The 27,737-nt window shown below is 57.3% G+C and overlaps 2 protein-coding genes across 8 annotated transcripts in view; one reads left to right on the forward strand and one right to left on the reverse strand.

Moving 5' to 3' along the window:
* Positions 1-406: 406 nt before the first annotated feature.
* On the reverse strand, positions 407-27,325 carry MAST3 (microtubule associated serine/threonine kinase 3). 7 transcript variants are annotated; one of them, XM_063112843.1, is made up of 28 exons: positions 27,279-27,325; positions 26,905-26,994; positions 19,203-19,291; positions 19,052-19,121; positions 18,853-18,873; positions 18,064-18,142; positions 17,457-17,617; positions 17,178-17,253; positions 16,679-16,888; positions 16,486-16,587; positions 16,102-16,234; positions 14,859-14,917; positions 14,371-14,456; positions 13,163-13,371; positions 12,376-12,514; positions 8,938-9,070; positions 8,574-8,739; positions 8,181-8,282; positions 7,165-7,287; positions 6,301-6,410; positions 5,508-5,644; positions 4,634-4,878; positions 3,960-4,181; positions 3,417-3,643; positions 2,825-2,947; positions 1,916-2,052; positions 1,660-1,841; positions 407-939 (listed from the first exon to the last, which is right to left on the reverse strand). In XM_063112843.1, the coding sequence occupies exons 1-28, from the start codon at positions 27,323-27,325 to the stop codon at positions 407-409; spliced, it is 4,011 nt and encodes a 1,336-aa protein (XP_062968913.1). The 7 variants fall into 7 exon arrangements, with proteins under 7 accessions (XP_062968913.1, XP_062968914.1, XP_062968912.1 ...); XM_063112844.1 differs by lacking the exon at positions 18,853-18,873; XM_063112842.1 differs by lacking the exon at positions 18,853-18,873 and having other exon boundaries at positions 19,052-19,124.
* IL12RB1 (interleukin 12 receptor subunit beta 1) overlaps positions 27,324-27,737 on the forward strand; it is a 30,555-nt gene continuing 30,141 nt past the window's right edge. The window contains 1 exon segment of the mRNA XM_063110079.1: positions 27,324-27,696. Within this exon segment, the coding sequence (XP_062966149.1) occupies positions 27,324-27,696 (373 nt within the window).

Genomic DNA, 27,737 nt, shown 5'->3' on the forward strand with positions numbered 1-27,737 from the left:
AACTAGAAAACATAGACACACATCACTTGTCCAAAGTGCTTCCTTCTCAGCCCAGAGGGCAGGGTCTGCAAGTGGTGGCCCAGGTGCCTGGGGCAAAACCTGACAGCCGCCTTCACAGGAGCGGCTCAGTCTGACCATCGCTTATATAAAGTAATAAATTAATTGTAGGGATTTGCTGCTATTTACAATGCTACCCTTGTCCCCCATTCCTGCCCCTATGACCTTTGATTGACAGCAGAACACGAGGGAGGCCCTGTCTCCACCTTCCAGCAAGGACCGAGTTAATTTCTTGCCTTCCAGGTGTCATTGGCTGGTGGCTCAGTCTCCATCCAGGCATGACTTTATGGTAAAAACATTGCACAAAAAACACGCGACTTTGAGGCCAGGGAGAGATCAGATGAGGGGATCAGTCTTTTCCAGCAGGTCCGAGGGCTCCTGGGATGGTTTCGGCGCCCTCCACAGCAATCTGTGGCACTGACGTGGGTGGCCCAGTACCCTCCTCAGGTGGTTCATCAAAGCTCACCTCCTGCACGGCCTCCTGCTTCTTGAAGGAGTCTCGGCGCTCAGACAGGTGTAACCGCCTCATGACCACCAGCTCGGAGTCTGGCCCACGGCTGCGGCGCCCTGGCTCCCCGTCCAACCGCTCACCTGTGCCCAGCTTGTCAGCTGACTGGCCCCGGCGCAGCCGTGGCGATCGGGTGGCTGTGGGTGGGTGCCCAGGCAGGGGCGAGGGTGAGCGGGGTGGCGGTGCAGGCACTGGAGGGCAGGCCAGCGGGGAGGGTGGGATACTGCTGGTGGACTTGCGGCGGCCGGCCTTGGGGCGGGGTGGCCCAAGCTTGGCGGCCAGGCCATGCAGGGAGCTGGGGCGCGTATGGCCAGTGGCGGCCGGAGAGGCAGGGCTGCTGGAACTCGGGGATGCACTGGGTGGGGATGCAGTGTCTGTGGGTGACAGGCATGGGTCAGGGCCAATGGCTTCAATGGCGGGCCCTGGGACTGACTGAACCTGCTAAAGCCCACATCCTTCCCTGTGGCCACCCATCATGCCTGGCTTTTTTGCCTCCCACATAGGGCTGTGCCCTTGGCCTAGATCTGGTGAATTCCTACTCATCCATCAAAGCCTCAGCTCCTATACACCCTCCTCCAGGAAGCCTCTCCTGCCTCCCCTGTGGGTTGCCCCAGCCTGTCCCTCCCTTCAGCCTCACCCTAACCCAGTATGGCTGAGGGTGTCTGTGTCTGGCTGTCAAAGACTGTGGGCCCTCAGGGTTGGGACAAGTCACCATCCTCTCCTGCCTCAGCGTGATCTTTCCAACACTCAGACCATGCCCTCTCCAGCTCACAAACCCTCCATGGCTCCCTACTGCCCCCTAATTTAAACCCAGCTCTTCAGCCTGATCCATTCTTCAACCCACCTCTGCCCTCCCCCAGCCTCTCCTCAGCTTTTACATCTCTCCTGTCTCATGATGTTATCTCTGCTGGGCACACCCTTCTCAACCCCCTGCAACTGTCTGACCACCCCCAGGTTGCCTTTTAGACTCCAGGAGACTAAGGCCCTTCCAGTCATCTGTTTTTTCTACATCATCCCATCCTCCAAACTCCACTCTCTCCCTCCCGGGGGCCAACCAGCCCTTATTCCCAGGGTGGCCCGGGGTGTGCACCTACCTGCTGGGGCGTCAGGGGCTGGGCTGCGGCAGGGCGTGGTGGGGCTGGGGGATAGGCTGTGGGTGGGTGAGCCGGGGAGGCTTTCGCTGGAGGACAGCGAGTGGTGGAGGCCAGAGGAGAAGCTGCGGCTGGTGTGCAGCACAGAGGACTGCTTTGAGATCTTCTTGAAGAGGGATTTCCGCCTGGGGTGAGAAAACCGTGAGGCTTAGAACCTGCCCGGCACCACCCCGCCCGTGCCAGCTAGTGCGCCACTCACCGGTCCTGGGTCTCCCGCCGGCGGCTGCGCTTGCTCCTACGTGCCATGCGGCCCTTGGCCATGTTCTTCCGGGCAGGGCCCACCTTGATGGACGTGTTCTCCAGGGCTGTGGTCCGCAGTGATATCTTGTTGCCGCTCTGGGGGAGGGATTGCAAGGGATCGCCTGTATGCCTCCCGCTGGACCCTCAAGCTGCCAGTGGCTGCTATGGCTCCTTAGCCACCAGCTGGGATCCACCATGCCACGGCCCAGTCATCTATCTGCCCATGACCCACCCACATGTACCCAGTTAGATGACCACCCATGAGTACCATCCATCCTCCAGAGATCCTTCACCCAATGATCAACACCCATCAGGTCCCCTCCAGCTCTCTGCCTTCCCTGGGACCTGACTGTCCATCTCCTGACCCTGTAAGCAACCTTCATCTGCCCCAAATCTCCCCTTCCTCACCTAATGGCCACCCACCCCGTCGGCCAAAGACAAATGCCTGCCCTTGTCCATCCATCTACCCAAGGAGCCCTCCCTGCGCCCACCCGTGGTCCTGGGAGCTTCCAACAGTCCCTGCCTCCTTCCCTGAGACCATCGCCCACCCCCAGGCCCAGCCCCAGGACCCCTGGTCTGGGGGAGGCGAAGACGGTGCAGATACCCCAGCCACATGGGGTCAGGGTGGGCTAAAGCTTTGGGGGTGCCCAGGGGTAGGGAGCCCGGAGGAGGAGCTCTGAGGGGTGGCGTTAGAGGGCTGAAGAAGGAAGCCTATTGTGGACAGAGGAAATGGTGACTCCAGGCTTAGAGTTGACGAGTGTGAAGTGGTGTGGCTGAAGCAGAGGAACCACGGGGAACCAGGAGCTGAGGCTGAGGAGGGGCTGGGGGTCGTGGGGACCCCTGGGGTAGGCAGTGGGGGGTACCGCACCTTTAGCAGCAACTCAACGACATCCATGTGCACCAGCCCAAGTACCGACTCCCCATTGATGTGGGTGATGAGGTCCCCGGCTCGCAGGCCAGCCTCCTGGGCAGGGCTTCCCTCCTCCACGCTCTGGGGGTGGGTGTGGGGGGATGGTGAGGTCAGTGGCCCAGGCCCCACATCTGGAGACCCCAGCCCCACTGGCTCAGCTGAACCGCTTGTGCTGCCTCAGTTTCCCTGACCTTGGGGGCGGTTCAGGGAGCGACTAGTTCCCCTGATGGGGGACTGATGCCCCTGGGCGGGGGGGTAGCAGTGACAGACAACATACCCACTGTGCCCGGTGTGGTGCATGGGGCTTAATGCTCACTCAGGGTCTCTGTCCCTTGTCCATCCCTGTCTCTCGTCGGACCTCCTCCCTCACAACTGATAGGGATGGAGAAGAACCAGATGGGACCAGTCCCCACCTGCCTGCCGCCAAGCCCTCAAATGCAGCTCTGAGAAGGAAGGGACTTGCCTGGACAGAGCCAGAGTTGACCCCAGACCCCCGTGGCTCCAACTCTCCTGGAGCGCTCCCTGCATCCTCCTGGGTAGCTCGACTCACCCAGACAACGTGGTGCACAGTGTAGACGTCGCTGTCGCCCATGTAGACGCGGATCGCCCGAAGGCTGAAGCCGTACTTCTTGCCTGAGCTGTGGATGACAATGGGGGGCCGCAGGCTGCTGCACACAGGGGACGGGTCTCGGCTCGGCGAGGAGTCGCGGGACGACGGGTTCGAGGATAGCGAGCGTGGGGACAGGGGGCTCATGAGGGGGCCCCCGCTGCCGTCATCTGCAGGGGGTCAGGGAGGGGGTCACTCCCTTGTGGGCTCCCCCAAGGGACCCTCTGCCCTCCCGCCACCATGACCATTCTGGCTGCTTTGCCTGCCCCAGGCATGGCCTTCCTGCCAGCGGTGCCCTCCATTGGGAACACTGTTTCCCCAGCTCTCCCTGTGTCCGGCTCCTTCCCCTCTCTTGGGGCTCAACCCCAAGTCACCAACTCAGGAAGGCACTCCCCTCCCCAGCTCCTGACCCCAAGGCCAGAGCAGCCCCCACACCATTGCTTAAAATGGATGTAGACGGAGAATAGACCGGGCCTCGGGCATTACCTGCCGTGATGATGAGGGACAGGGCAGAGACGGAGGCTGACTTGGGTACACGGCTCCCGCCACCACCACCACTGCTAGAGGAGGCCCTGGGCTTCTCAGGGGCTGGGTCTCTTGGGCCCCCAAGGTGGCGGCCACGGCCAGCATCCAGGGGCCGAGGTGTGGAGTGTCGGGCGCCAATGCTGTTACTTCGGAGGCGGGCGTGGCTGAGGGCAGCTGTGTCAGCTAAGGGGTCAGTGGCGTCAGCCTGGCATCCCTCCATCTCACACTTCACCCCTCCACCCTCGGGATGCCTAAGGCCCTTGCTCCCTGGTCAGCATGTACACAGTCCAGCTCTGGACATTTTTCTGCAGTCCCCTCCTCGGCTCAGCCTTCCTGAATCGTTCTCCATGGAGTGCTCCACTCTTCAAGTCCCCTCCTCCAGGAAGCCTCCCCTCACACCCAGTTGAACCCCTAGATCCCCAGCCTCCTCTCTTCCTCTAGTCCCATCCTGACCCTATGAAGCTGGGCATGTTGTCCCTAGACTGGGGGCTCCTAGGGGCCTGAGGCCTCTCCTATCTTAAAGCCTTTGTTAGCTCTGGAAAAACTCCTACGCACACTTGAAAACCAATCTCACATAGCCCCTCCTCTGGGAAACTTTCCATGACACTATCCCTCTCACCCTGGACGCCACTTACCAGAAAGGCTCGAGGGCTTGGGCATCACTGGTGTGGCCACTGAGGGTGGGTCAGGCTCCCCTAGAATGAAGACAGGCCTCTTAGGGCCAACAGGGGCAGGGCCTGCCCCCTCATCCTCTGATGAGAAGGCAAACTTGGGCATCGTGTCCAGGCTGACGTTGCTCAAGAGAGACGGGCTGGGGCCCCGCTCAGGCTGGGATGAAGATGAGTGACAGGAGGAACCAGAGGATGTCCAGGACCTTAGCCTGCATGGAGGAAGAGCCCGTGTCACCCCTGTCAGGAGCTTGCACCCCAAGATACCCAGTTGCCCCTTGTGGCCACATCCTAACTCTCAGTCTGGAGTCAGGGACTGTAATTTGCAAATACAGGGTGTGTTCCCTTGGTCTGAACCATCCTGTGTCTGCCTGAACAACTCCTACTCAACTTTTTTTTTGGCGGCTGGCCAGTACAGGGATTGAACCCCGGGCCTTGGTGTTACCAGTACCACACTCTAACCAACTGAGCTAACTCTCTAGCCTATTCCACTTTCAAACCCAGCTTCCAAAGCCTATCCTCTAGCAGACAGGGATTGTTTCTGTTGGGTCTGGACTTTGAAGAGTGAACAGGAGTTTGTCAGCAAAGGACATTCTGGACAGAATAGCACAAGCAAAAGCCCAGCAGGGCGATGGAATACAGCTGCTTTATGTCGGGCATGGTTAGGAATGTGATTCCAAAGGGAGCAAGGGGGTCAGGGGCCTGACAGCCTGGCCGATACATTTGACCCTTTTCTACTGGGCTACTGGGAAGCTCCATCGATATCAGATTTTGTGTCTCCACCTCTCCACCTCTCAGCAGGCTTAGAAACTGGATCTGCTTACACCCCCTGCCCACCTACCGGATCTCGGTGCTCATTCGGCGGCCACACTCTCCCTCACTGCTGCGCTCCCACCCTTCCTCCCGGTCCTCACTGAAGCTCCTTTCTGCAAAGGTAGGGGTGGTCTGGACGGCCAGAAACTCAGAGCTGCTGTAGACCTGGGAGTCAATAAAAAATAACAGTAACAACGGTGGCAGCAGCCGCACCAGGCTGGGGAGCTGGTTTAGTTGAGCGCTTCCTGTGTGCCAGATGCTCCCATATCAGTCACTTTCTTTAACTCTCACTCTAAAGAGAACAGACTCTTTAGGCCACTGTACAAATGAAGAAACTGAGACTCAGAGGGGCTTGGCTAACAAGGAGGGCCACAGCTGGGGTTTCCACTGACAGCTAGAAAGTCCTGTCTGGGGTCTAGGTCTAAAGCAGTGTGGAAGGTTTTTCTGTTTGTTTGTTTTAAAAAAATGACTGATAAGGAGATCTGAACTCTTGACTGGGTATTGTCAGCACCACGCTCTCCGAAGTGAGCTAACCGGCCAGCCCTATATAGAGATCCGAACCTTTGGCCTTGGTGTTATCAGCACCGCACTCTCCCAAGTGAGCCACGGGCTGGCCCTAGGTTTTTTGATCAAATTACAAACAAAGAAAGGAATTTAAGTTAAGCTTGTGAGACTATAAAACACCACCCAGCATAGCAGCTGTATTAATAAGTGCCACCAAGTGGAAACTGCCCAAATGGCCACCAAAGAATAAATGGATAGACACACAAATATCTTGAATATTTCCCGAGCACTGGCTGCATGCTGGGCCTGGAGCCCACCTTACTGAACCGGTGGGAGCAGGACGAGAACTGGGGGATCTCCGTGGACGACTCCTCATCATTGGTCTCATCGTCCTCAGAGCCCAGGTGGCGGTAGCGTTCCGAACGTGCTGTGGGAGACAGAGGCATGTGTGGCCCACCTGACACCACAGGTGACCTCAGGGGCTGTGTGGTGATGCAGGAAGGGTGTGTCAGGCTGGATGGGGACACTGCCCATGGCAAAGGCCCCAAAGTGGGACCAAGTCTGGTGTGTTTGGGGACCACAGAAGGCTTGGGTGGCAGAGCAGGTGTCTGGGAATAAATCCTAGCCGTGTCCCTAAAAGCTGTGGGACCATGGAATTCTTGTCTCCTCAGCCTCGGTTTCCTCACCCTTGAAATGGGTCGCCCAGAATTAGGTAAAATTGTACATCTCAAGTGTAAAGATGTTTGTCATTTTACAGAAGACGACACAGAAGCTCAGAGGAGAACTCTGACATGCAGTAAGTTCTGGAGGAGGCCCTGTACGCTGAGGCTGGACCCCCAAGTGGGGAGAGGGAGCTGTTGGAGCCCATCTGCAGCAGCACCCTACCCTCCTGCATGACACATAGGGCACATGCCTGGCTAGGGCCAGACACCCAGGAGGCTGACCCTGCTAGGGGACCCCAGCCAAGGCCACATTCAGTGACTTGGCTTCCCCTTCTGAAATCTGAGGGGAGCAACCTGAACCCAGACGCACAGGAAATCCCAGCCAGGGGAGTGATCAGCAGACATGCCCTAGATTCTCGGAAAGCTCAGGAAGTCGGAAGCTCCAGGCCCAGGGTGAGGTGCCAAGCATGGGTGGAGCCCCTGGCAAACAGTCCCCCCACCCCTGACACCCCCACCTACTGTCGAAGTAGCTGGTGTCATCCTCGGCTTCGAGCTGCGGCACGAACTCAGCTTTGTGTCGCAGGAGCCCTGCCCAGTCCAGGGCCCAGAAGAAGGGGTGCTGCTTCACCTCGTGGGTGCCACCTGCAGATGCGCCTGGCTGAGCCCTATGGGGGCTCACCCTGTACCCCGCAGACCTCCCCTCCCATGCTGGATACATGAAGGGGCCAATGCAAAACCAGAAAGATGGGGGCAAAAACAAGCCAATGTTTAGAAGACTGAAAGGGACAGAGCTGGGGCTGAAACCCCAGGCTGGCTGGTTCCCAGGGCCCTGCTCTTCCCTCTGCTGGATTCTCAGATCCCACTGCCCAGAGGACCTGGACCTGTAGGTGGGCTTCCTTCCTGGGCCATTCTGACATGTTTCTACTTCACGGAGCAGGAGGTGACTGTTCCCCAACCTTGAACCCAACCATCCTCTCCCATGGCCAAATTTGTCGTGAACATGACCCATAGTGGCTGCATAACAGGTGTCTACAGGAGTCTCAAATACCTATTCACCAGGTGGCCAGGAAGACTGGGACAGTGGAATCCTCCAGGTGACTTCACTGGCTCATGTACTTACTCAGCCTCAATGTCCCTTTGGGCACCAGACCCAGCTACTGGCTATTCCTCCAAGATCTTGTGCTAGTTCCTGGAGAACTCCTATGCATCCTCCAAAACCCCAGACCCTCCTCCATGCAGCTTCCAAAGTAGAACTCCTGGGCTGGCCCGTGGCTCACTTGGGAGAGTGCGGTGCTGATAACACCAAGGCCACGGGTTCGGATCCTATATAGGGATGGCTGGTTGGCTCACTAGCTGAGCGTGGTGTTGACAACACCAAGCCAAGGGTTGAGATCCCCTTACCGGTCATCTTTTTTAAAAAAAAAACAACAACAAAGTAGAACTCCTGTTTACTCCAGGCCCTATCCCTCCCTCTATCCCCTGGACACCAGGGCCAGAGGGAGCCACCCAACAGGGTCCCACCCACACCTACATACCAGTGCCCAGACGGTCCAGTGGGCTTTGCCGGAGTAGTCTGGTGATGAGGTCCTGGGCATCAGCTGGAAGGGCCTCGTCCCCCTCTGGCCACATGATCTCATCTAAAATGAGGGAAGGGGGCTGGCTGGTTAGCTCACTTGGGAGAGCATGGTGTTGAAAACACCAAAGTCAAGGGTTCAGACCTGCATATGGCCACCCACACTCACACAAAATTCATATAAAATGGGGGGAGGGGAGGAGGGGGCAGGGACAGCCCTTCCTAGCACCTCCTGCCACCTCTCCTCAATTCCTCTGCTCTCTCAACACCCCAGCTTGGCCCCACCTCACAGATGCTCAGTCCTCACTTGGGCTGCTCCCCTCCCTGACACACCCAGGGCCACGAGGGAACGCACCGCTGACCACCTGGCCAAAGAGCTCCTCAGGGGTATCTCCGAAGAAAGGCACGCAGCCCACCAGGAACTCATAGAGGACGACGCCCATGGCCCACCAGTCGACCGGCTTCCCATAGCCCTGGCGGAAGATCACCTCCGGGGCGATATACTCAGGTGTCCCGCACACCTGGGCCAGGCAGAACAGGGAAACTGAGCCCAGCCCCCAGCCTGGGAGAGACGGGGAGGCCGCCGCCGCTCTGGGAATAGGGGTGCGTGGAATTATGGAGGAACAGTTTATGTTCTTCTTTTGCTGCAAAGTCTGCGCACATCTCAGGAAGGGAGCCAGCCCCGCATCCAGGCCCACCCAATCTGCCCGCCAACCCACCTGCTTGTCCACAAACTCCCTGGCGTCCTTCTCGATGTGGCCCTCGTAGAGGTTGGTGGCCATGCTCATGAGTCCGATCTTGGACAGGCCGAAGTCGGTCAGCTTGATGTGGCCGAGGGAGGTGATAAGCAGGCTGTGGGCAAGCAGGCGGCGTGCTCAGGGCTGGGGCCGAGGTCCCTGGCTGCTCGTGCTGCCCAGAACTTGGCCCCAAAGCTTGGCCAAGGCCTGACTCTCTCCAGAGACGATAGGAAAACACTTCCTATGTGCAGCCACGTTATTGAAAGAGCCATGGTGTCTTAGCAGTATTACAAAGCAGACATCTCTGTGCACCCACTGGGTGCATTTGGTGTTGCTATTGAGCACCTACTGTATACTCCATTGTTCAAAAATAAACTTTCTGAGAACCATGGTGTCTACCCACTGAGTGTTAAAACATCTCACAACATCAGCTGGTTGCATCTACAGTATATTTTTGTATAAGCATTGTTATCTTAACAAACTAAACACTTTGCAAGCCCCTACTATTTACATCCCCTTGTTGAAAAATGAACGTATCTTGAGCACCTGCTGTATAAAGGAATATTTCTGTGCACCTGGTGAATGCACTCACTTTTTGAAAACCTGTGCATGTACCACATACGTCTGTGTTTAAGTTTTCCTGTGAACTTAAGTACTGTATATAAATGTTTTGCTAAAGATATAATCATATGCACCAGCTTTATAAAGTCACCTTTTATACAACTCATAGGTATATCTGCCACTTAAAAATAAATTTCTGGAAAACTCATATCATATATCCATTGTGTAATGAACCATTTATTTGGCACCTACTATGTACCCTAGCCCTATTAAAAAAACAATTCTGTGCATCTACTACTTTTTTTTTTTTAAGGAATGATTCTTTTTTTTTTTTTTTTTTCGTGACCGGCGCTCAGCCAGGGAGTGCACCGGTCATTCTTATATAGGATCCGAACCCGCGGCGGGAGCGTCGCCGTGCTGCTAGCGCAGCACGCTACCGAGTGCGCCACGGGCTCAGCCCTAAGGAATGATTCTTGAGCAACTACAGCGTACACAGTTTGTGGGAAAGACACTTAGGTGCAGCCAACACCTCCCAAAACCAAGTCCTGGGGCCATCCATTAAGAGAAGTAATGTTCCTTGAACTCCTGTTGGGCATATCCACTTTCTGGAAAACATTTGCTTCTTGAACACTGACTATATCTGCTTTTAAAATTATTTTTTCCTTCTTACAAATGAAATGATATGATGCCTGGGATTTGCTTCAAATCATCCGGTCGGGAGAGAGGTACCAACAGGGCGAGGAGGAAATGGGAGTGGGGAGTGGGCAGGGACCCCGAACCCTTCTGTTATGGCTCAAACTGTGTCCCCCTAAATCCATATTTTGTTGTCCTAACCATAGTACTTCAGAACATGACCTTATTTGGAAGTAGGGTCACTACAGATGTGATGAATTAACTGAGGTCACACTAGAGTAGGGTGACTCCTCATCCAATATGATTGTGTCCTTACGCAAAGAGGAAATTTAGACACAGACGTACACACAGAGAGAACGCCATGTGATGACTGGAGTTATGCTAAGGAACTACCAGAAGACAGGAGAGAGGCTGGAACAGACATCCCCTAGAGCCTTCAGGGGAGCACAGCCCTGCTGACACCTTGATCTTGGACTTCTAGCTTCCAGATCTGTGAATAAATTTCTGTTGTTTGAGCCACTCACTTTGTGGCACTTTTTAAATGGCAGCTCTAGCAAACTAATGCACCATCTGTTGACTTTTGGGTACATCTGAAATTTTCAAAAGTGAAAAGGAAAAAATATTTTTCTCAAGGGGCTATTGTGGGTGCCTATCTTTCCTTGAACACCCTGGAGCTGGACACCTTCCTACCTCATTTACAAATGAGGGTCCTGAGTTCAGGAGGGGCAGTTCCTGCCGTGGGGTCTGACTCAAGACTCTCAAAAGACTCAGAAACTCTTGTTCCCTGGACCCCACTTCACCCCAGGATGACCCCCCCCGGAGGCTGATGGTAACAGGTTTCCACTTCTCCAGCAGTGAAAGGGCCCCTGCCCTCACACACAGTAGGTGCTCAATGTATGCTGACCACAAAATAAAAACTTGGGCCTGAGGAGCTGGCCAGTTAGCTCAGTTGGTTAGAGTGCAGCCTTGCAACACCAAGGTCAATGGTTCAGTTCCCAGCACTGGCCAGCCACCAAAACAACCACAACAAAAAATTTGGCACACAGTCATCGTCTGATACTTGCTCTGCTCACCTTGTACATAACTGGTGCCCAATGAATACATGCTGACCAAAAAAATGTTCTTTATAAACCCAATGTCAATGTGTAAGGAGTTATTTGTACTTCTGTCTGGATTCCTTAGAGCACCAAGCACAGGCCCAGGTATAGACAGCAGGTGCCAAATATACATTTGGTTTATTTTCATTTTCTTTTCTTTTTTCTTTTTTTTTCTTAAAAAGATCACCGGTAAGGGGATCTTAACCCTTGACTTGGTGTTGTCAGTACCATGCTCACCCAGTGAGCTAACCAACCATCCCTATATGGGATCCGAACTCGTGGCCTTGGTGTTATCAGCATTGCACTCTCCTAAGTGAGCCATGGACTGGCCCCATGTTTGGTTTATTTTCTAAGCCACTTGCAAACTACAGCATGCCCTGAAAGCACATAAGGCTCTTTACACTTATGTTCACATCTGCACACAGCCAGTTTCTGAGACACATGCAGTTCTTACATCCAGAGGTAAAATGCTGGCCCCTCCCTCTGTACACAGCAGGTGTTCAATAAATGCAGGCAAGAGTGCTTTGAAAATTATACAGGATTTACAAAGCAGGTAGCCCTGTATCTCCCAGTCAACCATGGAGGACCTGGCATGCAGTAGGTGTTTACTAGACACTAGAACAAACAGATGAAGGCTCTCAATAAACATGTTCTCTTCCTTTCTTCCCTGCACTAATACACAGCAGGTGCTCAAGACGCGCATGGTCCCTTCCTTCACATATAAGATTTTGCAATGTGCATGTCCCTGTTCCCTGTATATAGCTGGTGCCTCATAAGTGCATGCTCTCTCCCCTTGTGCAGCAGCAGCTCTGGGAGTGCATGGTTCCTTCTCCTGTACACAGGGTGTGCATCCTAAGTGCACATCCCCTTCCCGTGACCGGTAGCACCTCCATTTTCCTGCATTTAGCAGGTGCCTGTTAAGTTCCTGCTCTCCTCTCCTCTGGACACACCAGGTGCTCAATATGTGCACGTTCCCTGCCTTCCTGCCAGGAGAGGTCCTGAGATGCCAACTGAGTTCCAACAGCCGGGGCTCCTGAGCCTCTGTGCCACCCAAGCCTGTCTCCTGCACCACCCCCGCCTCTCTGGGCCCTGCCCCGCCCCCCGCCTCACTGGACGCACGCTGGCTCACTTGTCTGGCTTGAGGTCGCGGTGCACGATGCCGTAGTTGTGCAGGTACTCCAGCGCCAGCACCGTCTCAGCGAAGTACATGCGGGCCATGTCCACGGGCAGCGGGCCCATGTTCTTCAAGAGCGTGGCGCAGTCACCACCTGGGGGAGGGGCAGAAGGGCTCAGGGAGGCCCCGGGCTCCTGGACCCACCTCTCAGGACGTGCCCGATGCCTGTGCACCCTCCTGATTCTCCCAAGCAGGGCAGCAGCTGTTAGCGCACAGTCCCTTAAACGCACGTTCTCTCCCTTTGCCAGCAGCACCTTCGTATTTATACCTGCCTGAAGGTCCCACAAAGCCCCACCCTGGCCCCCAACCCTCCCAACCTCCCCCCCTGCTTTTTTGGTGGCTGGCAGGTAAGGGGATCCAAACCCTTGACCTTAGTGTTACAACACTGTGGTCTAACCAACTGAGTAACCGGCCAGCCCAGCCCTCTGACCCACACCTCCCCTGCCCACTTTTACTCTCGGCCTCCAGACCTGTGCCCACCACTTCCCCCTGCCTAGGATGTCCATCCTTCCTCTGTCCCCAAGGATCTCATCCTCCCACTCCTCTCTGGGCTCCCCCCACCCCAACCCTCCATGGCTGGACCCCCTGGCCCACACTGTGGTTCCCGAGGTCCCCCCAAGGCCAGCTGGAACCCCACAGAGGACAGAGCAGACTCTAGCTTGATCCGATGAGGGACTTTCTCCCAGGTGGAATGGGGGTGAGCTCCCCATTGCTGGAGGCATGCAAGCCCCAGTGCCCGTACCTTCCACGTACTCCATGACCATACACAAGTGGCGCCGGGTCTCAAAGGAGCAGAACATGCTGACCACAAAGGGGTTTTCAGCGAAGGTGAGGATGTCACGCTCCACAAAGACCTGCTGGATCTGGTTGCGCAGGATCAGGTTCTGTTTATTAATCTTCTTGATGGCGAAGCGCTGCCGTGTGTCTCGGTGCCGCACTAGGTAGACAGCCCTGGGGGTGGGGGCTGGGCTTGTTAAGGCCTGAGATGGAGGCCCCAGTAGCCTCAGAACCCAATCTGGCCAGCCTTTGCTTATGCTGTGCCTTCCACCGAGGACACCCTTTCTCCATACCTGGCCCCTCTCCCAAAGCAGCCACCCTACCGGTTTAAGTCACCATCCCCTTGTGTCATATAAATGAGCCACAGATGGCCTCTGTATACTGGCCCTTCTGTGTACTGGCCCTGAGGGCCAAACTTTACTGCAGTTTGAGACCCTTACCTCAAAAGCCCACTAGTTGATAACATCAAGGTCAAGAGTTCGGATCCCCTTACCAGCCAGCCACCCCAGCCCCCCAAAAAGCCCACTGGCACCAAACTCAAATTTTTACACATCCATTTGTTTTAAACAGAGCCCAAAGAGGCAGGATTTTAGCCACTGAGAGCCTGCCTGCTTTGCATATGCTGTGAAACTGCACCTAGTACCTCCTAGCCACAGTTAAGAAATTCTGTTGATATAATGACCCTGAGCTGCTGCTGCCCTACAGAACTGTGACCCAGAGGCTCTGCACCTGTGGTATGGAGACACACCACCGAGTCCCAGGAGCTCCCTCTCCCCCTGGAGTTCCCTTGCCCTGCTCCCCTTTGGGATGGCAACTCCCCAAACCTTAGCCTCAAAGGTCTTATTCTGAGATTTCCCCTCTGTCCCCTGTGCAAACCTGTCAAAGCAGCACCTAAATAAAGCCCACTGCATGCTACTGCTCTCTTTTTCCTTGATCAGCCCCAAACCCCTAGAATCCCTACTCCTGGGGCAGGTATCATGGACAGAGCCCGTCTGAAGCAGCAGCCGGGCCACGTGTCTCCATTTTCCTCTGCAGCCCTCAGTTTCCCTGAGTGCCATTTGAGGGTGAATGCATGAGCCCTGCTGGGGTGGAAGCTGATGCAAGGGCTGCCTGGGGCTCAGTCATCCCAGTGGGCATCTGAGAAATGAGTCTATGGGGGACCCGAGGACTCACCCGTAGGCCCCGTTGCTAATGAGCTTGATGGTCTCAAAGTCGCTCTCACATGGCTTCCTCCGTGACGGGCCGACCAGGGCACGGCTCTGGGGGGCAACAAGGACTAAGGGTCCCGCTCCGCTGCAGGGCAGGCCAGGCTCCTTCTGACCCCAGTTCCAGTCCTGGTGCCCGATGCTACTTCCTCTCCCATCTAAATTTCTCGAGCTCAGCTTCCGAGTTTCTAAGCTTTTGCTCAAGCTGTGTCCTCCTCTCAGCAAACTCCTACACATCCTTCAAAACTCACCTTTCCAGTGCCCCTCCAGCCCTCTCCTGTCTGACCTCCACGGTGGGACAGTCCCACTTGCTGCCACCTTCCTTCCCCAAGTCACAGGTGTTCATCAAGTGCTTACTACATGCAAAACCTCAGCAAGTCCAGCCCCTTCTGTGGCTACCTGGTCTACCCAGAAAGAACAAGATAGGTGGGAGAGCCCCAAAGCCACATGACTCACCTCTGGGGATTCGGGGGCTGGGGGCTGTCCTTCATCAAGGTGACTCAGCGGCACCACCTCTGCAAGATGAGGGAGGAGCCTTGAATGGGGCCTCTATGCTTGGCCCCTCAATCACCCAGCAAGTTTCCTAGGCCTCTGGGGCTTATCCTGGGCTGGGGACGAGGTGCCTCCCTGACCAGCTCCCATGATACTGTCACTGAACCAAACCCAAGAGTCTGGACAAAGCAACAACTGAGGAGCCTTCTAGAAGGGCCAGTGGGAAGCCCAGCCTCTAGATCACTGTTGTGATTAAACCCGGGCTCTGAGACTTGGGCCTTTGGACACAGGTTGAGACACAGCCCTCTGGGTCCTGGCCCTGCACATCCTCCTCAGCTCAGGGCGCGGCCCAGGGCTTGCTTGGCAGAGGGGCAGCCCCTGGTGAGTGCTCAGGGAACGTGTGCTCTGGCACACCCGGGTTTGCTCCCTTGGACCTCATCTGCCCAGAGCCTCAGCTTCCCCAGCTTTAAATGGAGCAACGTCAGTTCGGTCCCAGGATTAACACAGCAATGATGCTCAGTGAACCCTGTACACTGTTAAGACCCTGACTGTGTCTGGCCCCTGCCAACACCTTCATCTGCTCCCAGTTTTCCTCCTTCCACCAGCCACACCCCCTCCTCGCTGCCTTTACAACCCTCCAGCCAGGTCCAACCTCAGGGCCTTTGCCTCTGCCATTCCCCCACCTCGCTCCCGAGATCTGCACCTGGTTACCTCCCCATCCTCCATCCCTCAGCTTGAACATCATCTCCCTCCAGAACCTCTGACTGCCCCTAGACTGAGCCAGGTCCAAGTTCAATACTCTCCTTGCACCAGATTGGTTCCCCTGTCATGGCTAATTTGTGGGAGTTTCTGACCAGCTCCGTCTTGCCCTGTCCATCTCCACGTTCACCTCTGGGCCACAGTCAGATAATATTGGGAAAGCAATTTGTGAACTTGCAGGACAATGGGAAGGCCACTGCTAATGCTGGTCCCCAGGCATCCTGGCCCATCTCAATGTGGCATTTGAAGACACGGAGGCCCTAAGGCCCTAGCAGGTCAGGGGGTCCTACCCGAGGCTGCCTGACCCCAGAATTTGGGCTGCTTTCCCACAGGGGGCCAAGAGCACAGCCGCAGAGAGGTGAAGGACAGTGTGGTTCTGGCATTGGCTCCACCCCAACCTCTGCAGGCCTCAGTTTCCTCTCCCCACTCCACCCCCACTCCAGCTCACCCTCAAGGGGGTCCTTAGTCAGGCCCAGCTGCCCGATGATGTACTGTGGCAGGTCCGTCTTGATGCCTTGGCCCTCCCGGGCCTGGCCCTCGGCCGCCTCCAGCAGGTGGTAAAACTCCTCGGGGTCGAATTCCTGGGGACATAGGGGTGCTGGTCAATCGGGGCTTGGTCCCACCTCTGGGACTTTGCACGTGCTCTTTCTTCTCCCTTGTGCAACCTCTGTGGTGGCTCCAGCTCATCCCCTGGGTCGCAGGTCCTGAGCCCTCCTTGGGGAAGCTCACCCAAGCCTGGCGAAACCCTGTGATCCTCTCAAAGCCCTGCACAATGGGACTGTCTCTTGCATCCCGCCAGGAGCCTGTGCTGGACATGCCAAAAGGGACTCACCAGACACTCGAGGAGCCGTGCCGGCCGCGAGATGATGATCAGCAGTTTCCGGACAAGCTGGATGATAAAGCCGACTTCCTCGCTGTCTGAGCGCTCGTGGGCCTGTGGGGGAGGTGGGCGGTGGTGTTACCCGCAGGCCCTTGGCCCTGCCCCGCCCTGCTTGGGGACCCCCAGCCCCACGTCCCCCACACACGTCCTGCAGCAGCCGCTCCAGCTTCTCCTGCATCTCCAGGAAGTAGCGGGAGGTGATGAGAGCCTCGCCCGACTTGGCTAGACAGTCTCGGGCCAGCTCAACGATCTGGTGGTGGATGAAGCCCAGGACGCCGTCTGCCAGCGCCAGCCGGGCCCCAGGCGCAGAGGCTGCCAGGAACTCCTGCAGACGGCCCTCCATCTGTGCCGTGGCCTGGGCAGGGGGAGACAGGGTGACCTGGTCAGAGGTCGAAGCTGGGGACAACAGGCACAGCTGGGGGCAGGAGAGGCACAGTCAGGGCGAGAGAAGAGATAGGATGGGTGAGGGAGGGGAGGACTGGGGCAGGAGAAGCAATGTACTTACATGCAATGGGTCTGAGACAGATATATGGGGACAGACAGAAATGGACAGATCGGGGGCACAACCAGGAAGACAGAGTGCTTTGGAGGGACAGCCATGTGGCAGGGAGTTGGAGCTGGTCCAGCCACCAGGCGCTGCCCACCTTGGGGAACCTCTCCCGGTACACATGATTCATCATGACGATCTCATTGTCGAAGGTCCCTGTTGTGCGTCCCGGGCTGAAAGGTGGTGGTTGGTTTGTGACATGGGACCCAAGAGTGAGCCCAGGGGAGGGTGTGGGAGCCCCTGAGCCAAGGTTGAGGACAAGAGTCAGAGACCAGGCTTGGGCAGAGTCAGGGCCACAGGGGAGCAGGGGTCACAGAGTGGGTCTCCAAGCCAGCCCAGGGAGGGGCTGGGCCTGGGGCCAGAGGTCTTGGCCCACCTGAGGCTGCGGGAGCGGGGACGAAGGCGGGGTGACCGGCCGCCACCCTCCTCGTCAGCCACACTCTCTGAGCTGCGGAAGTGCTTGGACAGGAAGCACAGCTCGTCCGGCGTGGGTTGGAAGGGAAGCTGGTGGAGGCGCTCCCGGGAAGATGAGCTCGACTGGCGGGGAAGAGGGGATCAGGGCCACGGGTTCACGGTCAGTGCCACAGCCAGGACCCCAGCACCACCCCTCACAGCCCAGGCTATCTGCTAGCCATTGGACAGTAATACTCTTTCTTCAGCCTGGCTGCTGTGTATCTCTCAAAACCCCAGCTCTGATGCCCCCTCCTTTAGGAAGCCCTCCTTGCTTGCCCCCCTGGCAGCTCCATGTGCCCCTCTGGCCAGGTTCTGACCCCATGGGTTGGGAATGTCTGTATCCCCCAGACTGGTGGCTTCTTGGGGCCAAGGCTGGTCCTCTCAGGGGCCCCTGCATTGCCCAGAATGGGACATGGAGGGAGCAGTCAGGATGTCTGCTGACAGCTATCTGACACCTTGAAAAAAACCAAAGATGTATCCTTCCAACCCTGCACCCGACTGTCTGCCCTCCAAGGTAGGGCTGTGGGTACCGAGACGGTGGAGCTGGGTGTGTTGGTTCCATAGCCAGAAGACGGGAGAGATGCAAGAGACCATCTTCTGCCATCTGCCCTGGAGAGAGGGAACAGAAGAGTTGGAAGGAAGGCTTGGTGCCTGTGGTTTGTGGGGACCGAGGGTGGACACCATGGCTAGCAGATTCTGGCCCTGTTGGAGGAAGGACTTTCTGAAAAGGCCGAAAACAGGAAGGAAGACTGAGCGGGTCCACTGTGTGCTCTCGCCTCGTTCTTCACACACCTCCTCCAGGAAGCCCTCCCTTACCCCAGTGGCCAGTGTGTCCCCCAGCAAAGCTCCACCCTCCGAGCTGTAGCTGCTGGGGTACACACTGACCGCCCTCACCACACTGGGACCTCCCAAGGGGCCAGAGTCTAGCCTCCATTCATGGCCATGTCCTCAGCCTCCCAGCCCAGGGCATAGCACACAGCAGGTGCTTAATAAATGTTGTTGAGTGAATAAGTGACACAAGAGCCTGGCACACAACTGGTGCTCCATCTGCTCTGGTTAAGTGAGTTAGTGACTTTTTTTTTTTTTTTTTTTAAAAGATGACCGGTAAGGGGATCTTAACCCTTGACTTGGTGTTGTCAGCACCACGCTCAGCCAGTGAGCGAACCGGCCATCCGTATATGGGATCCGAACCCGGGGCCTTGGCGCTATCAGCACCGCACTCTACCGAGTGAGCCACAGGCCGGCCCGTTAGTGACTTTTTTAGTGAGGTAATGGACTGGGCTATGTCCCTTTCTTCCCCGAGGGCTGGTTGAAGTTACCTGTCCATGTGCGGGATGTGGCTGCAGGAAGCCGTGCATGTGCCAAGGGTGGAAGTCAGAGGGAGAGGCCACCACCAGGCAGGGGGCAGGGGAGGGGGAAATGCCAGTGAGGAGGCAGGTCCAGCCACCAAGTGCATGCCCCTGCCTGACCCCTTGCCAGTTGTGCCGACACCATCCCCCGAAGCCGGGGACCACTTACCTCCGGGCAAAAGGGAAGTTGACAGCCGATGCAGCAGAGAAGTTCCGAGGGCTATCCAGGGGACTGCTGCCTGCTGAGGAGGAGGCGGGGGAAACTGAGTCAGCAGGGGTGGAGACAGGACACAGCACCCACCTGCTGCTCCCACACTCACCCGTTGGGACTGAAAGCGGTGACAGGGGCCGGGAAAGGGTTGGCGAGGGTGTTCCTACCACCAAGCTCTTACGGTTCCCACTGCGGCAGCTGTGGGGGAGCAGGGGATGAGGTCAGGTGGCTGGCCCAGGTCTCAGGGCTCAGAGGACCACATGCCCAGCCCAGGGCACACGTGCGGCCAGCTTTGGAGCGAGACAGGAAGTTGGGCATGCCACTCCCACCCTGCCCCTCGGTTGGGTTCCCTATGCGCCCTGCGGGAGTCACCACTTGATAAACATTGCTGAAACTATTGCCGTTGCTGGTATTGCCAGCGGTGGCACGAAGCATTTGCAGCCTTCATGGTGGCCACTGCATGTGGCCAGGAGCCCCTGGCCCACCATTTCAGGCTTTTGTGTTCATGACCCCACCCCACACCTTCGTCCACACTGTGGCCACTGCCAGGCAGGGGGTAGACAGCACCTGGGGCTCCACAGGTAGGTGGAAGCAGACCCCCTAATTCTATGCACCATTCCCTGAGACTGCTGCCCCAATCTCTTGGCAACCCCCGTCCTCCCCAAGATTCCCCTAAAATGCCACAGTCTGACCCAACTAAAAACCCTACAGTCAGTGTCCTTCACAGTTGGGTTCTGTCCTGCCTGTTCTGCTGATCTCCCCGCCCCACTCCGCAACGTCCCTCCCTCTGCCCCAGCTCCCTTCCGACTGCCAGAACCCCGGCCTGGCCTCTCACACCTTGCCTGGCTTCCTTGACCACCAGGGTCCTGGCCCAAGCCCCTGCCTTGGCAGAGCAAAGTTGGGAGTGACACCGTCCCCCGCCCTCCAAAGCAGTCACCCGGCAACGGCTCTGCTCTCTCGACAAGTGCATCAGCCCACACACCCTAAGCCGCCAACGCAGCTCAGCCGCTGGCAAGAGGGTGAGATAAAGCCTGGGGGCCTTAGAAGGGCAGGGACAGTGTCCCGGGCAGAAGGCACAGGACAGGCCAAGGCATGGGAGGGTGTGATGGGCAAAGGACACGGGGGACAGGTGGGAGGGAGGAGGGGCCCAGCCTGTCCACGGCTGCATATGTGGCTGCCTCCTGAGCCTCAGTTTCCCCATCTGTATACCTCAAAGGATGATGGGAGGTTTGATGAAACCCACACACAGCACTCGGCTTTGGGCCTGGCCCTGGGTAAATTGTGGTGGGTATGTATGTTGCTGTCTGTCTCTGGACAATGCTCACGGGCTTGGCTCGTGGTGAGAGTGCAGGCAGTGCCTCCTGAAGGAATGAAGTCACTGACATATGCCAATTGCAACAAGCCCCACAGGTAGGAGAGACCAGCTGCACCCATTTCCCAGACTGGGAAACTGAGCCCATAGACATCAACTGCCACAAGGATTGTTCCCCAGCCTGAGATGCAGAAGCAAAAACGAAACCAACAGGTTCCTGCAAAACTTCCTGCCAACCCTCCCACCCTACCCTGAGCCAACATACACACGTTGGCCAGTCCCCACATCCTCTCCCAGCCCCTCACCTGGTTCCTCTCTCCCAGGCTGCACCCCTGGGCCCTCACTGCAGCACCTGCTGCTTCCAACAGCATTTGGGAAAAACGCTTGATTGGCCTCTCACTTGCTGTCAGGAGAAGCCTTCTCAGAAGCACGGCCAAATTTGAGGTCTCAAAGGAGAATTAGGCATCGTCCAATCACTCCCTGAGCATCTATTGAGTGCCGACTGTTTGCTCAACCCCTCCCTGGAGGAAGCCCAGGACTTCAAGAAGCTGCCACTCAATAACTGTCCTAGTGAGACCCAGAACACAACAGAGAATAAGGACATGACAGAAAGCCCTGAGGCCAGTTTCCTGCACCCCACCCCTGTGGTGCCCATAAGCCCTTCCATGGTTCCCCAGGATCTCGGAGGAGAGTCTAAGCCCTCAACTCTGCATTCAAAGTACTTCAGCAGCTGGTTCCTCTGTCCAGACTGCCTGGGCTTCCCTCCAGGAATGCCCAGTCCAGCACCAATGAGAAACTCAAGCACAGAGAGGTTAAGGAACTGGCTGAGGTCACACGGCCTGGCGGTGGCTCAGCGGAAATTTGAAACCAGGTCCAGCAGAGTCCACAGCCCTCCCTCAGCCTCTCTGCTTTTCAGATGGGGAAACTGAGACTACAAGAAACCCCAGGCTTTGCCTCCAGTCAACACCAGCTATCTGGGCTCCTGACATCCCACCCACGCGCCAGCCTCCTGCAGTAAATATTTGCTTCTGAGCCAACATTTCCGTTGAATGGGCCCCAGGGACAGACCAGCCTCAGTTTTTCCAAGAAGCTCTTCCCTGGTTCTGCCCGGCCCTAGAAACCCAGGTTCGAATCCTGGCTCAGTCCCAACCCGCTGCTGACTCCGTCACCACCGCAGCTGCGACCCCGGCGGACAGACACCCCAGCCCAGGGAACGGGAAGCAGAAGGAGAGCGCCTGGGAACCCCGGGTCTACCCCGATCCTGCAGTATTCTCCCCCATCCCCTGCTGGCGCACGCGGTGGCCCGCCGCGGCCACCGCCACGCCGCCGGGACGCACTTGTGGCAGCTCACGTCTGCTCGGCCGGCCGCCGCGCCTCTGCCCGCGGGCCCCTACCTCTTGGAGCGCTGCAGCAGGGCACCCTTGGCCAGGCGGCTGCGATGGCCGGGCGCCGCCACCGCCGTCCAGTAGCTGGGGTCGGACATGCTGCTTCCCTTTGTGTCACAGCCCGAAGCCCGGGGGGAGGCGCGGGGGCGCAGCGGGCGGCGGCGGGATCGGCCCCGGGAGCCCCGCGGAGCCGGGAGGGGCGGGGGGCGCCGCGAGGAGGAAACGCGCGCCCCGGAGCTCGGCCTGGAACCCCGCCCAGGCGAGGGCGGGGGCGGGGCCTCGAGGGGCGGGGCGAGCGGCGCGGAAGCGAGGCCGGCGAACCCGCGCGCCGGCGAGTGGGCGGGGCGTTACCATGACCGCGGGCGGTGGGGCGGGGCGCTGCTAGGGCCCCGGGCGGCGGGGGCGGGGCGTTGCCAGGGTCGCGGGCGGCGGGGGCGGGGCGTTGCTAGGGCCCCGGGCGCAGGGCCGGCGGATCCTGGCTCCTCTCCCTCGAAATGAGATGCGATCAGTCAGTCCTCCTTTTCCCTCTCTCCCCAGCGCTCACCCTTTCTGAGTGAGACACTCACGCCCTACCCAGCGTCCTGGCCCGGCTCATCCCACCACGCCCACCCTGGCTGCACTACTTGGAGTCCAGCGTGGCAAAATCCAGCGTCCCCTCCTCTGGAAAGCCCTCTCCGTGCCTGTGCGGGTCTGTCTTCCTCAGGCTCGGGGCTCCTTGGGGTCCCAGGATCTCCTAGCACTGAACTTGCACAGAGGGCATGTTTGGCAAATCGAGTCAAGGGCATCTGACAAGCTCTGTCCTGTGTGATGGGAAAGGCCATCAGCCCAGCTACAGTCAGAAATCAGACACCTGATTTAACTTCTCCAGCCTCAGTCTCCTCAACTGTAAAATGGAAGGGAAACTGGGCTGACGCGAGGATTACAGGAGTCAGATGTAAGGCAGGGCCGGCAATAGCACCTGGTAAACATTCCATAAATGTTACCATCAGGCTAACATCCGGGCCTCAGTTTCCCCGTCTATCACATGACCTGTAGTAAAATCGGAATAGTATTGGAGGCACAGAAAGAGCCTGGTACAGGGCTGGGAGTGCAGTACGTGTTCACTACGGAAGTCGCTATGGCAGAAGAAATGTAGGCACTGAATTAATGCTCCCTTCTCTCATGACAGCCCTGGGAAGTTAGGGGTGGTGTCATCCAGAGGCCCACCCCTTCCTGGGCCACAGGGCACTTTGGGACCAGTCCTGACCTGAGGCTGGAGCCCAGATCTCGTATCTGAGAAAAGGAGACAGTGGAGGAGACTGAGGCACAGATGGCGTGTTACCCTAACCCTGTGCATCCCTCTTAAGTCTCTGACTCCCCATCATGTCCCCTCCATGTCCAGCACCACCCCCAGGTTCCCCCATCCTGTTAGATGGGTGTCTCCCCAGGAATGCTCGCCAAGTTCCTCAGACACATATCTGGCCATTGATTCACTCAACAAACATTTTTTGAGCACCTACTGTGAGCCTGCCCCTGTGCTGAACTCTGGGGACCCAGTGGGGAACAGGCCACACAAAATCCCTGCCCTCAGGGATCCCCAGTTTGGTTAGAGGGGACAGAGAGTAAATAGTAAACAATTAAAAGAACAAGATAATTTCAAACACCTAAGTTGAGAAAGGAAAAGACAGGGTGTAAACTGGCAAAGGGCAGCTTCTCAGAGGAGGTGACCCTGCAGCCAGCCAAGGCATTAAGGAAGAGGAACTGGTCATGGAGAAAGAGTGTCTCAGGCAGATGGTACAGCTTGTGCAAAGGCCCTGAGGCAGGACTGAGAGGAAGAAGCTAGCAGGGCCGATCACGCAGGCCTTGTGGGCTGCAGGGAAGAGTGCAGTTTTATTGTCAGAGCCATGGGGAGCTATGGAGAGTGTTTGAGCAGGGAAGAAGTATGATTTGGACTATATTTGCAAACCCCGCCATGTCTGCCATAGAAAGCGGGGACTGTCTGGGGTAGAAATATAGGTGGCAGGAAGCCAGTGAGGGGCTGGGACACTGGTTGGGAGGGGAACATTGAGGCCTGGATTATGGCAGGGCCATCGAGAAAAGTGGGTAGATTCTGGACTTGTTTTGAGATCAAAAGGCAGACCCTGCAGGGGCCAAATGTGGAGATGAGGGATGGGAGTGATCACCTATGACCCCCAGCTGTCCAGCCTGAGCCAGGTGTAGAGGACAGAGCCTCCTGAGCCTGGGGACCCACGTAGGGATAGAGCCACGGTCTCCACATACTGCTGCTACATGCTGAACCACCCCACCCCATATGTGCAGGGACACATTTCTGCAAATACTTAATAAAGGAGCTGTCCCCTTACCCTCAGCCACAGGTGCACCTGGAGATGCCTACACCCCCCCCATTATATATGCCCACTGCCAAGGCATCCCCAGCAGCTGCTTCTCCCACACCCATATGCCCTCAGTTTCCCCTTCTGTAGAACAGGGCTTCAGCTGACAACCCAGAGGGCCTGCTACCATGGCAAAAGCCTTCCATGAAAGGCTGGCTGAGCTACTGATCTCTGGCACCAGTCCACTGCCCACCAGATTATGCTCCTCCCCTGCTCACATGCCCTCTACAGCTCCTCATTGGTCTTATAGCAAAACCGCACCCCTACATGAATCTGTCTCCCAGGGCTCAGATCCTAAACCTGTCCCTGACCCACTCTGTGACCTTGACATTTGCCTTTCTCTGCTTGTGCTAGTGACTCTGTAAATGGCAAAGCCCCAAGTAAATGTGCAGATGACCCCCCCCACGACTCCTTGTTAGTTGGACCATCCCAGCCCTTCCCACCTGCCCGTGTGCCATCTGTGCCTCTCCCAGCCCTACACCCTGTATGGATCCCAGTGCCCTAGGTGGAAAATTCACATTCTTCCTGCCCTTGGCATTCAAGGCCTCAGAGGAATGCTCCTCTGACAATGCCATTCCCACATGGAACAGCCTTTTTGTCCATGAGGGCCCAATTCATGACCTTCAACATCACCCTCCAGCCACCACCACCACAGACAGAGCCCTCCTAGCTGCTTCCCATTCATCCATGCACAAGCATTAACTGAGCACCTGCTGTATACTAGGCCCAGCTCTCAGGATACGGCATGACCAGGACAAATCCCAGTCTGGCCTGTAATGGGCTCCCAAATCCTTGGGTGTGCAAAACAACCCAATAATCACACAGGAAAATGTGGAAATCACACCCTAAATGTGGGTCTAAATGAGGGAAATGGACATGCATAATGGATGTAACTGAGGCCTGGAGGAGGGGTGATGGGAAAAAACTTCCCATCTGAGGGCTTAATGGAGACCTGACAGATAAAGAAAGGAGGGATTGGAGCTCTGGGCAGGGGGGACTGCAGAGCAAAGGCCCTGAGGCTGGACCAGTTTGCATTCTGAAGGACTGGCCCAGGGAGCCATACGGCTAGAGCTGAGTGAGCCATGGGGAGGAGGCGGGGGGTAGGTGGGTGCAGAGGCTGGCCTGTGGGGCCGTGGAGGTTGAGGGGACAAGAGTTGGCTTGTTCCTAGAGTGTATGGAGCATGGGAGGCAGGGACCATTTCCTTGCCTGGCCCAAGGCGATGTGACTCTGCTTCCCCCTGGTGGTGGTGAGTGAGGCAGCTTTGATGGCCTCTGCCCTAGCCCCAAAAACTCTTGTCTCCATTTCCTCCTGGTAAAATTGTGGTAAAACCAGTCAGCTGTCCCCAACCCAAGGGTCGCTCCCCTCATCCTGTCCTCACCTGGGGTTGAGGCCAAGGACTCAGAGTTAGATCTGGCCAGACCAGGGTACTACTAGTCAACACATTGTGAGGTCCTGTGCCTCAGTTTTCTCCTCCACTAAATGGGAGTGATGACAGTCCCTACCTCCCATCAAATGCCCTGACCTGGTACAGATCCCACCATCTCCTGCCAAGATGTTGCCCTAGCCACTTCCCTGTCTCTGCAGAACATTCTCTCCCCACGGCAGCCACAGAGGCTTTACAAATCTTGGTCCTGCCTCAGGACCTGTGCACATGCGGTTCCTGCCACCTGGTGCCCATCAACCCCTAGCCCTGTACAGGCCTTGATTCAAACACCACCTTCCCAAGAGGTCCCTGTCTGAATGTGTCTATGTGTGCATTCATTTGTCCACTGCTCACCTCCTCGGCTGACTGAGAGTCCCTGGGGGGAGTCTATGTTTGTCTTGTTCACAGCTGTGCCTTTAGCACTTGGCACATAGCAGGTGCCTAATAAGTACTTGTTGACTGAATGAAGGTACCTGCCTATGCCCAGCACCCAGTGTGGGCCCCATATTGTTCTCTCTTCTCCCCATTAAAGATCTATGAAAAGATCTGAGCAGCTCGTTCATACTAAGGTGTAAAGGATTGATGGACCATCTAAGTCTAGATATCACTGATCCTCACGTGTCCTTCCCTGAACCTTTGCTCAAACTATGGGAGGATCCCACAGTGGTCCTTCCTGTACAGGGACAAGACCCTAGGTCCAGTCACAGAGGGTGGCTCGAACCCTCAACAGACTGGTGGCAAAGATGGCCTTGACGCTTGGCCCCCAGATGTACTAATTCCAGAGAACTGGCATCTCCTGTCTGAGCCTTAGTTCCCTCCATCCTGGGGCTGCAGAGGGAACAGAGTACCTGGTACAGAGCTGGTGCTCAGTCAAGCTGGTTCTTTTCTCTTTACACCACTTTGTCTGGTTAAGCTCAATGCACCGGGCTCTAATAGAGGGTGCGCATGTGTATATGTTCAGAGGGAGGAGTTTTCCACCCAGGTCCTGGAGGGCACAGCTGGGGAGCCAGGGAGGGCTCTGAGCAGTCTGGGAATCTAGCACCTGCCTCGGGGAAGTCCTTGGGCAACAGCTCAAGTTCTGGCTACCCCTGGCCACCTGTCAGACGGAGGACCTGATGGCCATGGCTGAAAATGGAATTTTCCTATCATAGCCCTAGTGTGTGTCACAGCGCCATTATATGGAAGGGCAAACTGAGGCCCAGAGAAGTGATGTCAGCAGCCTACAGTACCTTGGGGAGAAAGCCAGGTCTGGAAGGCTTCCAAGGCTCTGGGGCACCAGGGCGATGTCCGCGCCCCGCCCCCACACGCTGTCACTTACCTCCAGGGGTGCAGGCCCAGGGAGGGGCTACAAGGGCTGCAGGGGCTGCTGGGGCTCAGCAGGGACGGGCTCAGGCTGCTTGGAGACAGACTGCAAAGAAAGAGGCCGGGGACCGTGAATCTGGCGGCCGCCCCTGCGTGTGACCGAATCCGGAGACCGGACCAGGGCTGCGGTGGCCTCAGGGAGGAGGGGCCCACGGCCCTGGACTCTGGGTTTCGCACAAGCCGTGAGGGCGGGGCCAGACCGATGACCCAGGAGGGCTCCCCGTAGGCGGCGGTGCGTTTGTGGGCGACACGAATAGAGACGCAGGGGGAGGGTGGCTGTTATTCTGTCCTCCTCGGTCCCCCCCACCAACTGCCCCACTTAACACTCACTCGAGGGTCAGCGCCGGGATGTGCAGCTTGTCCCTGCGGGATTTCATGCCGAGGCCGGGGCCACGTCTACGCGGCCGGGTACCGACGCCCCCTTTGCGGCCTCCAAGCCCTGATCGTGGCGCGATCGGACAGACGGACGCGGGGACTGCACGCCGGGCGGGCGCGGCAGACTCGGCCGGGAGGCTGGGCCGCTGGGGACAGGGAGGGGGGAGGCGGGCTGTCTCCGCCTCGGGGCGGAGCTCGGAGCTGGCACCTGCGCGCAGCCCCGCCGGCCGGAGGGGTGGGACCGCGGGAGACCGAGGCCGGGGGAGACTGGGGGAGACCGGGGTCGCCCCTCCCTGGGAGGGACACCGAGGCTGGAGCCCCGGAGTTGCGCGGCCGGAAAGGAAGGGCGGTCACTGCCTCCGCGGCCGGCAAGGTTGCCCCATCGCCTGACCCCTCCCCTCCCGGCCGGCCCGG

This window comes from Cynocephalus volans, chromosome 10, assembly GCF_027409185.1.
Source record: "Cynocephalus volans isolate mCynVol1 chromosome 10, mCynVol1.pri, whole genome shotgun sequence".
Taxonomy (NCBI): Eukaryota; Metazoa; Chordata; class Mammalia; order Dermoptera; family Cynocephalidae; genus Cynocephalus; species Cynocephalus volans.

Excerpts from the sequence above, each read along its gene's own strand:
- MAST3 (XM_063112843.1), bottom strand. The coding sequence starts at position 27,325 with ATGAAATCCCGCAGGGACAAGCTGCACATCCCGGCGCTGACCCTCGA. Across the intron at positions 26,995-27,278 it reads ATCCCGGCGCTGACCCTCGA|TCTGTCTCCAAGCAGCCTGA; the intron begins GTGAGTGTTAAG and ends CTTTCTTTGCAG. Across the intron at positions 17,254-17,456 it reads CCCCGCTCCCGCAGCCTCAG|CCCGGGACGCACAACAGGGA; the intron begins GTGGGCCAAGAC and ends ACCACCTTTCAG.